Source organism: Serinus canaria, chromosome 15 (genome assembly GCF_022539315.1).
Source record: "Serinus canaria isolate serCan28SL12 chromosome 15, serCan2020, whole genome shotgun sequence".
NCBI classification, from domain to species: domain Eukaryota; kingdom Metazoa; phylum Chordata; class Aves; order Passeriformes; family Fringillidae; genus Serinus; species Serinus canaria.
In genome coordinates, this window is record NC_066329.1 from 6,606,422 (window position 1) to 6,623,066 (window position 16,645).

Here is a 16,645-nt window from a genome sequence, read left to right on the forward strand (position 1 = left end):
CCTTTTCTTCCTGTAGCACCATTCAGAAAACAGCATCAACTTGCTGTACTACTTAAAAAAGTAACTCCTTAAAAGCTGCAAGGTGGAACAGCAATTATTGTTGTCCCTTGAACTGGTGTATCCAGGAGATTCTTCTCAAGGATGACATGGGCACACAGGGGCTGATTCAGGCCCTCTCCATTGTCCATGGGACAGCTGCCACTTTAGAAAGGTTAAAGCACCCAGCAGTGGAGAGACTGGGCCATTTTAATTTTCATGAGCCTTTTTGCACTTTATTTCCACACCTACATTTCCAGATTGTACTTAACGCCTTGGCACTGTTGGAACACTTGCTAAAGTTGTCTAGATGAAAGCATTATTTATGGCCATTCCCTAGCACAGCCTGAGCTGGGGATTACACAACCTCCTTCTAACTCAGCCATTCACAGCACCACAGCTCAGACATGAACTGGGGCAGCCAATTGCTTGATTTTGTGTCTCTGGCTGGGCCCTGTAGGTGCCAAATGAAGCTGGGTGCCTAAACGTCATGTCCTCTTGGTGCTAGCTGGGCTACTCCTACTCTTTCTGTTTGAGAAGTATTTAATGGAATACTTCTGTCTTTCCCACAGTGGAAAGCTCGTTATAGCCATTCAAGCAGAACCTTTGGAAAAGCAATCCTTTGTTTCTCATTTTTATAACTCATTTATAATGTTTAGGACATTCCGAGAGCTGGATACCACCAATGTGATAAATGAAGATACAGAGGCAATGGCTTGAGTAATGCTAGGCCTGTGTGACTGTTGCAACTTTGGTAAAACCAGAAACATGTGAGAGAGGGTTTTTCCCTTTTTTTTTAAATCCTCACCATCTTTTGCTAAGTCTAGTCACATAGCACAGACATTCTAACCAGTCTGTGATTAATTAGCTAGAGATCTGCAACAACTCCTCTTCATGACTAAATATTTTTTTAGTCTATCAAACTGTTAGTGCAAAGTGGGATAAATGACACTAGAGGGCCAGTGATCCTGACCTGGAGGTTCTGTTGCTCATTGAGGCTCCAGATGCTAAGCACCTTTTCAGATGAGCCTGAGATCCCCTTGGCCTTCTCTGAGTCAAAGTCAAGGCTCATCACTGGCTCCTGGTGGCAAGTGAGTCGGCTCAACGCTTTTCCCGTTGACACATTCCAGAGGACAACTGATCCATCTTCATAGCCAGCCAGAAGCACAGGCTGTGAACCACAGCTGAGCTGATTAAGGAAAAATAAAATTGTTTGAGAAGTAAATAGTCTGTTAAGAAAATTACCATCCCTGTGTAGGTTTTAGTCCAAGCACCAAGAGAATAAATTAAAATGCTGGCTGGTGTAGAAGTGAAAAGAAGTTTAGATATCTGAATGTCAAATTTTGATATTCCATCCACTTACAGAAAGCATTACTAGGTAATATGCACTTACAGGTTTTATATCTACATATCAAATTCTAAATGTTATATATATTATAGATATTTAACATATACATACACATACACACACACACACACACACACACATATATATATATACACACACACACACGCACACACACACACATATAGAGGGAGAAAATTTCTCTCTGAAAATCCAAACTATTGCCCTCTATAACAACTGAAAAGAGCCTGACTGAAATTTTCAGGAGCTTTACTTCAAGGTCTGAACTTTGCACTTCATAGAAAAAATTCCACAGAGCAGCTGAGTTACTCTCAAGCAATACAAGCCTGTGTGGGCATTGAGAAGTGCCATGCTCGGGGATTCCAGTTCCACACTGCCAGGTGCAGGGCTGCACAGAGGGACTGCCTGCCCAAGTACCCCACAGTGCTTGAAGGTAAACACTGAACCTCCCAGCAGGAACCGCTGGGTCAGTCACCAAGGGGTTAATGGGCGCCGAGTCCCACTGTAACCAATTGAAAGCTATTTTGATTAATGATGTCACAGGCCAAAGGGCAGGGCACCCTGGGCAGACACCTAATTTATTTAAGCCTCTGAAATAACTCAAAGAAGGGAACATTACTGGATTACATGTCACACTTAAGGAAAATATTCATCATTGCTCCAGCCAAAAGACTAATGATCCTGTAAGCAGTACCTGGTTCCGAGAGTGAAGATGCAAATCCCCAGTGAAAAGCAACGAAAACAACGGCATCTGTTAATGCCAGTTATTTCTTTAATAGGAGAAGAAATATTAAAATAGACACTGGGATTATTATCACCTCATGTAGGCACATCTAAGAAATGTATCCAACAGGGTATGCAGATATTTCCAAGTACTGTCTGCTCCTACAGGATTTGTTTGCTCAGCATTCAATTTAGATAAAGGGCATAAAGAACTAATTTTTACCAGTATCAAATTATTGAATGAGGTCAAACTCGCTAGCTGTCAGTGTCATGATACAAACCTGTAGTGGCCAAAGGCTCACTGCCTCTACTAATGGTCCAGACTCTTCTCCCACTGGTTATTCTGTGCTCTGGGGGGAGTTAAACTAAAAAGAGATGGGTGGTCTGAGCTACACAACTTCTGAGTACCAGCCTCATGTACTTCCTCAGCCTAGAAAAGTGTCTGAGGAATAGAGCTCAATAAGCAGGGAACAACACTGCTCCTTAAAAGAAGGAAACCAAGGGGAAATCCTTGTAACTTTAGGAAATCCCCTATATCATCCTTCTGAATGGGTCTGTCCACACCTGGGACCTTGGAGGAGCTGCCTTCCTTCCTTTAAGATCCTTTTTCCTTTGAAAAGGTAGGGACATGCTCTGGCTAGAAAGGCCCACAAAGCAGGTTTCTCACAGTGCCCAGAATTACGAACAATTTTTCTGTCAAAATTTTGATTTGGTAAAATAATATAACATCAGAGCAATGAATACCTTGATTCATACATTGCATCAGATACATGCGAATTGATGTTAACTCATCAGGTATTTTGGATGAAGAATATCTGGTTTTGGATACCAGATATCAAAAAATGTTTTAAAAAATCTGAATGAGCATTCCAGATTTTATTTGTATTTAATAAAGGGTAAAATCTTCAAAGCAAAACTAAGTATTTGATAGGTACTTTTAAGTTTAAAGAAAACCCTCAGTTTAAGCATAAAAAGCCCCCACAATTATTTGTGCTGCTCTTCTATGAGCACAAGACTCCCTCAGAGCTGGGCTTTCACAGAAGTTGTAGCTGTCATCAGGCAGTGAAAACACATCAGCTCCTCTCCCTCCTCCAAGCGGGATGGTGGCTTCCACAGGAGCTCCTCACTCTTGTGCAGATGGCAGAGGCAGGTGAGTGCTCAGCATTTTGGGAATGCCAAGCAAAACCCTTTCTGTTTTTTTGCTGTGGGGACTGCACTTTAGCTGTGAAAAACAGTAATTTGTAAGTGAGACCTACGATTGGTATGGCTTAAAACCAAGTCCTGTTTCCTATGAAAAGTAGGTCTCCCACACTACTTCTTCCTAAGTTTCCTAGCCATATGAAGTGTAATATTTCAATGGGTACATGAACTAGAACAATAGAAGTTATTGAAAGATCACTGGAGCTCTTGGTCTGAGCCTGGACTCACCAAGCAGTGCTTCACAATGGCCTATTTCAATTCCCAATAACAGACACTGCTGGAGAGAAGTCTCAGCATTCATGTTCTGTTTCAGTAGAAAAATTAAATTATAAATCATTGCTCTTCCTAAGCAGAACATTTTGTTGTTGCATTTGGATAATTGTCAAGGAAGGAAGAAAAGGTGATCTGCTGTCAACTCAACAGGAATAATTGCAATAGTTTATATAAAGTAATAACTCGGTATTTCCAGTTTCGACATGTATTATTCTTGTTGAATTATTTTGTTTGCACCATTATGCAATATGATGCCTTCCCCAAGGAGTGCAAAAAATTTAAGGGAAGACTATCCTTACTCCTACAAATCCTACTCCACCCAATTAGTAATAGCAAGAAGGTGTGAAACTGAAGGGACAATGTATTTAAGAACAGGAATCTTCAAAACAAAGAATATCTTTAAGGACAAACCTAGAAAAATAAGGGGGGAAAGTGCTCAAAAGAACAAAATAAATAGCTGCAAGCTTTTTGACTGCTTAGGAGAAGCCAGTGAGGCTTAATCTACAAGCCTAACCTCAGTTGCTTTCTGCTCTATAATAAAGTTTCTCATTCACACTGCTGCTGGCAGTTTACCTGAACTGCAGAAAAATATGATGGTACCTGGCTGCAGCCCCCAAACTCTCACTGGCCAACCACCTCAAGCACTCTTCCTTCAGACCTTTATGGGGCTCTCCCTGTCAGCTTCTGTTTCAACTTGTTAATTTTCTGTGCCATAAGCAACATCAAATAGTCTCTTAGGCAACCCCTGAGTGCTGGGCTGGGAGTGCTCATCTGCCGGGTATGTCTGTATTGCCCAACACGGCCGTGTACAAAGAAATCCTGGAGGGCCTCTGTTCAGGAAGGGGTGCAGCTGGGTGAGCTCGTGTTCTCCTGGTTTATGGTTACAGGGTTACTCAGAGAGCCACTTCCAGTGCAACCACAGAACAGAATGCAGAGCATCACTTTGGTACACCACATGCAATTATTTCCCTAAGGGTATCCTCTTCCTCATGCCTCTAAACCAAGTTGCACATATTTGTAAAAGAGCAAATACAGCTGTGAGACTCTAAGAGATTATCTATACTTGCCTGGTGCAGTCTAGGAAGTTATGGTGAGTTCTCAAAGTCAGAATTTGAATGGAATTATTTAGCTCTCCCAGTTCCCAGTCCTCTGCTTTATCCCCACTGGCAACAAAATAAAAAACTATATAAAATTAAGACTTTGCACCTGCTCTGCTTCCTAGAGGAATATCAATATTAATGCATGTAGAAAATATGGCAAGACAGAGGACTTCTTATACAGGCAAGAAAAATTTTCAACACTGAACATTTCCACAGTTATCACCATCTTAATAAAAGTTTTTGAGGAGACAGAAAGACCCATTTATTTAGTCAAGCACTAAACACTAATTGCATTTTTAGGAGGCACTTTGTTTAACAAAAGCCCAATCAGCCTATTTAATTTTTTTTTTCCCTAGTTTTTAATTACATGGAACTTCAACTGTGGCCTCTCTTGGCTTTTGTCTGAAGTCAGCAACTGAATTTCTCTAGATTTCAGTCAGTTCAGGGTCTTGGGTGAAGACACTGAGGGCTCACTTTGATTGATAATATTTTCAACCAAAACCAACACAAATGTTTCAAGGAGCCTGCAGGAATTACACCCGTGGCATCTGCTCAGTTGGTCCTGTAGATCTGTAGCAGTGTGTTGTCAGGGATTTACATAGGAATCAGCTTTGCCACCAATTCTCTGGAGATTTCAAGCCAATCACCTGAACTCCTTCCTCCCTCTACTGCTACCTTTCTGTATTACTTGTGCTCACTGTTGGCAGCCCATAAACATTATTTGCTATATATTTTGCAAATGTGTGGTTTTTTTCACTAACTACTCTTATTTACCTTTTTGTCTGTAGTCAGTACCACCATAAATATTTTGTTCCTATTGTATGTCTGGAATAGAAATGTTCATAGAGTGTTTCCTCATCCTGAGGGCACTGCAGTGAATGGAATCTGCCATTAAAATCACTGTTTTTAAGCAACCCAAACATTTCTCATCAGTCTTAATGCAGTGAGAAACCATATCAAACAACTGGCTTTGGTAAGTCACTCATTTTCCTCTTGATTGATGCAAAAACTGTATCTATCCTAAGGATACAAAGCTTTCCTTGAGCATTTGCAAATCTTCCATTAAAGCTTGGAAAGCTCTGAAAGTTACATTAAGGATGTTCACAAATCTTTCCCCCCTTTAATAGTATAATTACTTGATTGGTTTGATTATAAATCAAAATCCAAGTGAAGAAAGATTCATGTGCTTCATATAAAATGAATCACAGGGAAAACATTTCACAATTAGCAGGCGCTCTTGCCTTACCTGCCATAACTTCAGACACATGGGCATGCCCAGCTTGGCACCCACCTCTGGTTTCAAGGTACAGACTGACGTCTTGGATGGCAGCTCCAAAATCTGAACCTGACATCAGGAAAACAACAGGAGTTGGTCAGGCTCCAGGTCAAAATTCTGCTGTTAAAAACACAAGTCTTTTAAGGTGATTAAAGTTAGTATAAGCTCTTCCAGTAAAAACTGTCTGGAGGAAACGGAGGAATGCATGCTGAGTTGGAGCTGTAAGGGGAATCTACAGCTAGCTAAAGAAATGCATTGTTTTAGGAAAGACCAGACAAAACTGCTAGAGTGAACACATCCTCTTCTTCCACTCTGCTATTTAATTACAGCCTTCTTTTCAAACAGTGGATGACATTGTGCACACAGCAGATAATACTGCAGACTGCTTAATCTGAATACTCCCCTCCTGCTTTCTTTCCCCTTTTTCCAGCTCTGTTGCTAATTTTTTGGCTGTATTCACCTGTGAACAGTCACACTCTCTCCTCTGTGCTGCTGTGGTAACACAGAGCTTGCATGGAAATATAGGCAGTGTGTACATGCAAAGGGGATTTTTTATTTACTGCTGACTGCACTAACAAATCGTAACCCCACAATTACCAGCTAAGGCCAGTTGCAGCCACGTCTGCACACAAGTATTCCTAACACAACCCTGTCTGACCCTGTCTAAAGCAGGGTCAGAATATACTGTGTTAAACACCTGCTCTCTCTTCAGAGCAGCTTCCATTGTTGCTTGCTCTGATGGTAATGAATCATGGACCTGGTTTGTGTGGGTTTCATTTTTTTTCCTTTTGTTTTAACATTGGGCAAGTTGTTCCTCTGCCAAGAAAGTAGCTCATTTCCACCTCAGGATGATGGCAGGCAAGATCAGGGGAGTCTGCCTTTATAGTTTTGGTACTGGAAGATTTTGAGACTCTTGATTGACATGGCAGTGCCTCAGCCCTGGGCTGGTTCTCAAGCCTGGAACTCTAGAGAAACAGAAGCTCTTGAGTATCAAAAACCTGCTGCCAGGAACGTTGCTGTTTCTCACATGCATACTTAATCAACAAGGTGATCTTTTCTTCTAATTAAATAAACAATGGTTGGCATTATGTGGTAAAATTAAACTACTTGAAACATTTGATAAATCCAGCATCACCAGCCACTCTAGGCTCTTCCAGAATGTGCAAGAGCCCAACAGAACTGTTGGACAGCCCCAGTCGTGCGAATTTCCTTAAGCATCTGAGATGAGGTATTACACAAATATGGCTCCTCTGGGAACCATCAATCAAGACCACGGCAGCTGTGATGGCTTTCTAATCCCATACCTTTAGTTCAAAGCTTGCCAGAACATCTTCCTATTTCTAGAGGCTGTCAGCCAGCCTGCCAAAAGCCAGCTGCACTCTAAGATTGTGAGTACAGTGTACTGCACATAACATACAGAACACTTTCAAAAGCCACTGAGCAATAGAGCAGGAAACTGTTTTCCAGATTTGAGGAATAGTGACTACAGCCAAGAGCCATCTAGTCTGCAGACCAAACCTGGGAACAGACCAAAGTTTGATCATCTGGGAATTCTGGTTCTTTGGAGCTTCACTCTTAACAAAAGATGCTTTTCTCTTGTCAACTTTCTTGCTATCAACATAATGACCAAGTTAGCTGTGGCAGGAAACAGGCTATAAATATGGAGATGACCTGCCCTCATCTTGCCTCTTTCATCACTGTCTCTCCAAAGGGCATTGCCTCCTAGGCAAGACCAAAACTGCAACTTTTATGTAATAAAGAAGGGTAAGTGTGCTGTGATAAATTCACTTCTGCAGGTTAAAAGAAAAAAACCAAACCTTCTTTGCTTTACCTTGACTAAAAACAGATGAACTGGTACAAGGGCTACAGTTGGGCTTGCAAAGGCCAAAGAAAAACAATGAGAAAAGCTTTGTGCAGAAGGCAGGCAGGCATGACCTGCTGCTTGAGCTGGATTGACAGTTCCAGAGACTGTCTGCATTAAAGGCAACTGAGCCTTAGAAATAAATACTATTTCACATATTTTGACAACTGTAACCTAAAACTTGAAGTTCCGTGTTTATACTGGTTTTGCTTAATAGGAGAAAGATTTGCCTTTGCCTGAGGTTAATAGTGTTCCTGGGTGGCTAAAACTGGCCACAAGGAAACACACCCTTTCTCTTTTTCACATTAATAAAGCTTTTAACATGTTTCTGGCAAATTGGCAAGAAAAGTGCATGTAACTCATAATTGGTGATTTAAATGCAATCATGAACAAATAAATGCCTGTTCAGATCTCATTATTTATGGACTGAACCTCCTTCAAGACAAAATTAGTCTTTTTTTGGACACCAGCCAAGCATAAACACTTATTAAGTCTTAATTTTAATCATAAGCTGCAAATGTACTGTGTCTCACACAGTGCTGCCTGTTTGGAAGCACTATATATTATGGGAGCTTATGTGAATTTTTTGAAACATGACACAGTTCTAATGCAAAGGTTCACACACAGAGTGTGTGGAACTCTTCTACCTCAGGAGATTGCAAATCATTCTCCTCTTGCAGGGCCCAAGCAAACAAATGAGAATAAAACAGAGATGAGTTGTAAGCGACACCGGCGTAAATGTCTTCTGTTTGGGTCAGTTGATTATTTAATTCTTCATTAGCAGGACTTCTCTGACTGACATGAGAATGCACTTGTCAATTTTGTTTAACTTAAGTATTATTGAGCACTGCTTTAAAATGGAGGGAGTTCTTTGTTTGATCAGAACAAGGTATGGGACTTAGAATGGTTGTATTTACTGGTGCAGTGTCTGTGTCCGCAGGCATATATAGTTCTGTAAAAGGGTGAACATTCTGGCTGTGAGTCAACAAAGTACTTAAAAATATGCTTAACTTCTGTTTAATAAAAAGATCACATTTTCTTGCAATACAGGCACTTATTATTTCATGTATAAAATATGCAAATTTCAGTTTTAAGATACACAACCTATAGTCCAGAAAACCATGTGAAGTTTTACGCTCATCAGCCATTTGCATTTAGCTACTGTATTTCATTTCATATTTATGCCACTTTTTTCTTCCTTCATAATTTTGGTATTTTGATGTCAAGTATTTGGTATTATTTTTGTGTGATATCCTCGAACAGTCCGTTGTAGAAAACAAAACTCTAATTTCTACAAAGCAGAACTGGACATTGCCAACAAAGCAACAAGTCAGTGAGTGCTGCGATAGTGGCATTAGATGTGGACGCACCCAGCAGGAACTGAAATGGACCCGGCAATTATCTCACACAGAGCAAACCTCTGGCTGGTAATAGTACTTCAACCATTTCCAGCCCCAGTTCCAGGTAAGGAATTAGCCTCGGGTGAAAGACCACGTATTGCATTACAAATTACCCGCACCTCCCTCTTCTTGCCGAACCCGATTCAGCTTCAGATGGAATATAAGCTCCTCCATCTGAGGACAGACCTGCGGACCATTAGTTCCCCAGAAGGACTCTTGTTCCCAGTATTCAGCAGCACCAGAAGAGTTTTCAAAACTCCTGCATGTCAAGATCACCAGCAGCTGCAAATACTTAAACGCTAGACAAATCTTGGGGTGGTATCCTTGTTATTAAAGCATGAGTTATATAATTCAGTCATCCTTGTGGCAGTAAAATTAGTGATTAAAACCCCCAAAAGTTTATTGTGCTGCCTGCTCTTGAGCAGAGAATTCAATGGCACAGATGTTTCCCCTTCTGAACTATGTCATTTCAGTACCAAAAGCAACCTCTCAAGCACAGAGAAAGAGACACTTCCTACCTCCTCCAGGCTTCTGGCTGCCATGGCCATTAGCCAGCGTCCCTGCGCCACCTGTAACAGAGAGCATCTGCAGAATCCCACATGCTCCGTGAAGACAGAATCCGTCACTGAAGTCCGTCCCTCTGCTAAATCCCACAAGCAGATCCTCTGGTCTCGCCCCTGACTGTTACAGTAAAACAAGTTATCCATGAGCTGCAGTCTGTGGAAGCCTGGCTGCCTGCAGGGCAGTAACTTGAACTGGGTCTTTAACAGACAGTAAAGGACCAAACATCGAACAGCTTCTGTGGGGGCGTTAATTGAGTGTTTTATGAAATGTGGGGGAGTTCAATGTTCCCGAGACCACCACCCTTCTGCCAGTTGTGGAACAGGCCAAGAGGTTCAACTGTCCCTGGAAGGGGAGACCTTGGGAGCCAGTCAGATACACTGCAATCGCGGTTTGTTTTGTTGAGCAGAGAGACTTGATCAGGCTGAGTTGTGCTATTTATATGTGAGAATATATTTATAAATTCTTATGAGCAGTTGAATATATACACAGTAAAAAAATACTTACATTTTATAATTGATTAGATCTAATTTAAAAGGAAACAAAAGTATCCCAAGATTTACACATGTAACGCTCATTCAGACTAGCAATGAAATGGAAATGTCATGTGTTGACAGCGGAAGGACAAACAGCAAGACAAGACCTCATCAGAGGTAAATAAAAAGTGACAGTTATTCAGTGGTCAACTTCTCACAGCCACGGGCACAGAGGGCTCCTAGGACCGTGCACGTGGGGAGACACAACAGAGAGAGACTGGCAGCGATTGCTCGAGGAAACGCTGTGGCTGCAACACCCAAGGCCAGAGAGCAGCAGCAGCTGCACCCGAGGTACGAGCGCAGCTCCCACGGACTGCTCGGCACAGCCCCGTCCCAGAGGCTTTTGTGCTTTTGTGCTGCTCCCAGGCAGACAGAGCGAGGAGGCCACACAAAGGGCACAGCAGGAATTGTTGCAGATTTATGTGATCCCACTGGCTCTGGAACAAAGTAGCACTGTGCAGAAACTTCCAATCCATAAACTACCTCAGCACAGCATACATGTCCTCATGTTATCACCTGGGCAAGGAGTCATCTAAAATCCCTTACCCATGTCTTACTTTAATTAGCAGTATCACCTGAAGAAGCATGAAACCAAAACAGAGGAGATGTAAATCTACAGGGTGTTGGGACTTCTTCAACATCAGTGCTGTTCAGCTGAGTGACAAACTGACACAACATTTATAGCACTGAAGATACAAACAGTGTGATACTGCAAGAAATTGTTGTGATTTAGCTTTACAAGAGAGAAAATATATAAAATATAGATAAATGCTGTCCTAAAACTGCACTGCTATGTGACGTGTTAGAACTCTATGGTAAAAACAGAGGTACAGAAAAGCTCTATACAAACAATACTCATTCAATATGATTTTATGGGGGAGAATGTTGATAATTGTACTTAAGCAGATAAGAAATATAAATGCTAATGAGTTCCCCTGCATATTATGAGATGTCTTCTCTAGATAAACATGTCAGAACACCTCCTAATCATACAGACACTTTGGCATCTACTCTAGATCACCTGTCTAATCCAAAGTACACAAATCTTCCTGACCTTCCCTTGCTAAACAAGAACAGAAGGTATTTTGCAACAAAGCAAAAGCATGAAACTCAGCATTCTTGCTCATTTTCAGTCTTCTACTCTCCATCTCTGATTCTTTTCTTTCTTCCTACCCTTTTCTCCATCTTGCCTCTATTTATAAATTCTTTATTTCAATCTTCCCTAGGAACCAGCAGTGAAAAGTTCATCAACTTAAAATCCATGTGTATTTCCTTGACCCAAAGACCTCACCTGTTTTTAGTAAAGAGACATTACAGGTCCCAAGTTGTTATGATATCATAACACACATCATAAATAAATTAATTGCATCTTTCCCCCTCTAACCCCCATACTTTTTATTCTAGAGTTTTGCTATCTTTTTTTTACTTCAGTACATTTCCATATGTGTTGGAGAAACTTTAGGTGACTCCAGAATTAAGAGAATCCTTTGTGTCCCCACCCCTCTTTTTTTTCCTTCAATCACAGATAAGAGACAAGAAAAATTTCACTGGTTTTTGTCTGCTTTGCTAACCTGAGAAGCCAGTCTTTACCACCCATTGTCTCCACGAAGCAGACAGATTTTCTTCCATGGCCATCCAATGCTGTGTCCACTCTGTGTGTTTTCAGGTTCCAGACATGGATAAACCCATTCTCAGACCTGGCAGTAGGAAGAGATGCTTTTAGTGTGAGCACTGCATGGAGGTGATCAGAGTCTGATGCTTTTCACTTTGTTTTGTTTTGTTTCCAAAACTGAAGCTGTATGCACAAGTAACACACCCATCATGCAAAACCATGAATGCTGCTGTTTTCCCCAGAAACACTTTGCCAAAATAATACACTTCAATTCAAAAGGAAACAACCATATGACATTCAGCAGAGCCAGAAATCCTGGTGTATTTACCCAGAGAAAAGAAGGGGAGCATCAGGTTCTGGACCTCCACAGGAAAAATGCAGAGTGTGGACAGCAGCACTGGTACCTCTGAGCACAAACTGTGGATCCGGAGGTGGCAGAGCCATCAGAGCAGTGAACTGGGGGGGTGAGAAGCAGACACAGATATCACAGATGGTAAAGCAGCCTATAGTGAAATGACAACTTTAAATATATTCTGAGCAGAACACTCGCTTCTGCTCTTTCCTCTCTGAATTTTCTTTGTTGTATGTTCTTTCTATTTGCCAGCCAGTTGAGGGTGAAGTATTTCGTCCTGAGATGAGCTGACGAAGCAGGTGTCCAACCTGCTCTTTGCTGCATTCCTCTCTCAGCAAGGTGCTGAGCTGGTCACGCACAGGCACCTCTCACACACTTGTAAATCCCAAATCGGTCAGCTGCTCTCCCAGTGCTAAAGGGAGATAAATACAAGAAACTTGACACCCCTAATTTGAGTGGGCAAGCAATCTATCATTCTGCTTTAGCCCCCTGGCTAAGTCTTTCCCCTTCCTCCCCACAAAAATACTACTACTGTGTTTTTTCAGAAAAGCATTGTAGTGAATATATCAACTGGAAAGAATTTCAGATCACAGAATCACTATGTTGGAAGAGACCTTCAAGATCATTGAGTTCAGCCCACGCCCTCACACCTCAACTAAACCATGGCACCAAGTGCAACATCCAGTCTTTTTTAAACACATCCAGGGATGGTTACTCCACCACCTCCTCGGGCAGACCATTCCAGTAGTTTATCACTCTTTCTGTAAAAAAATTTTTCCTAATATCCAAACTGTAGGTGTAGAAGAAGGGATTACAAGTGTCCTTGCCCCTGGTAAGTCACAGTTGTACTAATTACCAAAGACCAGTCTTGTCCTTAATGGGTCACAGCTGTGACTAATAAATATGTGTGTGATAAAAGGTTGGTTTGGCTGGATGGGGAGAGCCTGGACGAAGAAAGACTACCTTGAGGAGGAAGATCTGAAGGACGTAAAGGAGGCTGACTAGAGGCCGAGCCAGAGGTGGAACTCCAGGTAGTTAAAATCATTGTCCCTGCAACATCCCACCTGTATTTCCCTTGGTGCAGCTTAAGACTGTGTCCTCTCCTTCTTTCAGCTGCTGCCTGGAGAAAGAGACCAACCCCCACCTGAGCACAGCCACCTTTCAGGAACTTGTAGAGTGATAAGGTGACCCCTAAATCTCCTTTTCTCCAGACTAAACAGCCCCAGCTCCCTCAGTTGTTCCTCACAGGGCTCGTGTTCCAAGCCCCTCACCATCCTCGTTGCCTTTTCTGGACACGTTCTAGCATCTCAATGTCCTTCCCAAACTGAGGGGGCCAGAATTGCACACAGCAGTCGAGGTTTGGCCTCACCAGGGCCAAGCACAGGGGAATAATGACCTCCCTGCTCCTGCTGGACACACTATTCCTGATCCAGGCCAGGAGCCATCAGCCTTCTGGGCTACCAGGGCACACTGCTGGCTCATGCTCAGTTGGTTGTTGACCAGTGCCCCCAGGTCCCTTTCTGTCTGGGCACTGTCCAGCCACACTGTCTCCAGCCTATAACGTTGCCGAGGCTATTGTAGCCAAAAGACTACAAAGGACTTGCCAAAGGACTTGGCACTTGGACTTATTAAATGTCATCTTATTGGACTCTGCCCATCTATCCAACCATTCCAGGTCTCTCTGCAGAGCCCTCCTACCTTCCAACAGATGGACACATGCTCCCAGCTTAGTGTTGTCCACAAATTTGCTAATGAAAGACTCAACAGCCTCATCCATGTCAATGAGATGGGAGTGATGATCATTTCTACACAAGAATCTCATTACTCCAGAGTATTTTAATTTTTAGTTCTAAGCATGGTTTCTTGAAAAAAGAAATGCAGTACCTCATATTAATTGAATGACTACTGTGCTAAACATTTTATTCCAAGCGTTTTGTATTCCCTAAAGGATCAAGAGACGGATGTTTTCAGCTTCCTATCAAATGTGGTCCAAGTCAGCACAGAGCAGGACCAGTATATGGGGGGAGCGGCTGCCCTGTCCCACACAGGAAACTCCTGGCAGAGGACAATTCCTGATGAGCTCACAGGGACAGCCAGTGTGATCCCCACGGGCACTCACTGCTCTGGCCCCTCACCAGGTATTTCCCTTCACATTAACAGCTTTGCAGGCAGCTGTGCACAAACACTGGCGAAGGATGAGGACAAATTTTGTGTTCTGACTTGTTGCAAATGACCCTCCAGACCTGTGCTGAGACAAGGCAACCAGCAGCTGATTCAACTGGAAATATAATTTGCAGTTCATTGGAAAATGCATTACAATGCCCATTACAGGAAATATTTTACCATAAGAAGTGTTTACTCCCTGATCTGTGGCATTACTAGCCACACTTGTATATTTGCTTCTTCCTTTCTGACCTAACTTCACAAAGAAAAGGTCAGCTTCTGCCACTGCAAGTGTCACCTGTCATCACTTTTTCCCACTCATGTGTATATTACCCCAGGTTAAACAAAAAGTGTTCAAAATTCAGTAAGGGATGATCAGCAGGTGTTTGCCTACACAGCAGAGGAATTGCACAGAATCAGAATGGAGAGTGAGAGCTACGCGTTCCATGGCAAAACAGCCCAACTTTTCATTGCCATCTCAATTCAGCACCAGCTTTCCAACTGTGTTTAATGGATGCGCTGCTAATGCACCTCATGTGCAGGTCTACATTGAGTGTTTATAGATCAGTTATCACCATGGTATCTATAGGTTTTAATTAAATGCAATTATCTTTTAGGGTTAGTGATGAAACAGGATTTTTCAGCGTAATGTGCAGTTCTCTCTCAATAGCACTGTGTAATTAGGTATGAAAATAATGAGCTCAGTGGATACCCTCTGTGTTTTAGGGCCCTGAGTCATCTCTTTTATGAAGTTGTTGGATGATCCAGACTCATGGCAGGCTGGAGTGAATTTTCATGGATGTACATGATGTGCACATTCATCCCCATGGCGAAATGAAGCTCCCAAGTGCCCACCTGCAACATGCTCCACCTGAGTTATAAACCTGTCAGACCAAGGACTTTGTCACCAAGTGAAACCTCTTTGGGGCACTACAGCTGAGTGCTGGTGCCCTCAACACACTTTATAGAACCAGATAAATGAAAGAGTAGCTAAGAGCTTGTCAGAGGGTCCCACTTCACAGAGGAGCAATTCTGGCTCACTGCACTGAGCGAGGAAATAGAACTGAAGCAACCCAGAGGCTACCTGGGATTACAAGGCAGGTTTTTAATAGCATTTTTCTAATTACTGACACAGAAGTTTTTGCTGACAGACAGCAAGTGTGTGCGTGGCTGTGGGAAGGGTTTTACCTGGCATGAAGCAGACACTACTAATGCATGTCTTTACAAGGATGATATTTCAGAAAAATCCTCAGACCAGTTACAGGAAAAAAAAAACCTACTGAAAACATACTTCTGAGCTGCAAGCTATTGAAGGGAATTTTTGCTCCTCAGAGCCTGGTTCCTTCCTTGCTTTTCTGCTAATCCTATATGAGAATCTGGAAATTTGGCTTAATATTGAATCTAATGTTTATTGAGTCCTTATTACTTCCTATCATGATTTGGCAGATGAATGGCAGTGTGACAGTATTTAATGTCTCATTTTTCTTCTGGCAAGTGCTGAACTATAAAATTTCATCTTTGCTGTCTTTTTTATCCATGAGCTTGGACAAGTGACTTAAGATTTAATAAAAGTTGTTAGGTACCTACAGAAAGTCCCATGAGGTTGCAAAGAGATGGAAATTTGGGGTACTGGTAGTTTAATACCTCCAAGAAAGCATCAATCTGCTCCTATTGACATACAAGCATGCTCAAAAAAATGACACTTAGCCTACCTTCAACTCACTGGGTAGCTCAGTGTCTCTACCTTACAGGGATAATGAAGTACATTGTGGTGTACTGATTCAAACAGATAATAGTTATACAGTGCTTTGCTAAGCAGACAGCTACAAACTTGCTAAATATGATGACTGTAAGATGGTTAAAGCCTCTGGGGAAATTTTTCAAAAGTACAAGTGATTTAGAAGCCTAAGACTCATTTCCAAATGAATTTTCAATCCTACATCTCTAGGACTTTTTAAAGTTTCACCCCAGGTGTCTAAAAATGAATTCTCTAATTAGCACAACATTTATTTTCTTGTTAATTCCATCTAGCCTCAGGGAGACCAATCTGTTCTTGTTAACTGGGGATATCTGCAACAAATTTAATTAAATGAATTTGCTTAGTATTTAGTCTGGTCTGAGAGCAAATTCTGGCTCAAGGGCTTGAACAAACAAAATGCAACCTACAGAATAAAGTTCATTTAAAG

The 16,645-nt window shown here is 41.9% G+C and overlaps 1 protein-coding gene across 8 annotated transcripts in view; it reads right to left on the reverse strand.

Moving 5' to 3' along the window:
* The window catches only part of GNB1L (G protein subunit beta 1 like), a 51,646-nt gene that overhangs the window by 12,216 nt on the left and 22,785 nt on the right, over positions 1–16,645 (reverse strand). For 7 of the 8 annotated variants that reach the window (XM_018916554.3, XM_018916552.3, XM_018916553.3 and 4 more), the window contains 5 exons: positions 12,273–12,400; positions 11,904–12,029; positions 9,754–9,916; positions 5,945–6,043; positions 1,010–1,225 (listed from right to left, as the gene is read on the reverse strand). In XM_018916554.3, the coding sequence (XP_018772099.2) occupies positions 1,010–1,225; positions 5,945–6,043; positions 9,754–9,916; positions 11,904–12,029; positions 12,273–12,400 (732 nt within the window). The remainder of the gene's footprint in view (positions 1–1,009; positions 1,226–5,944; positions 6,044–9,753; positions 9,917–11,903; positions 12,030–12,272; positions 12,401–16,645) is intronic. The other variant, XM_050980770.1, reaches the window with a different exon arrangement.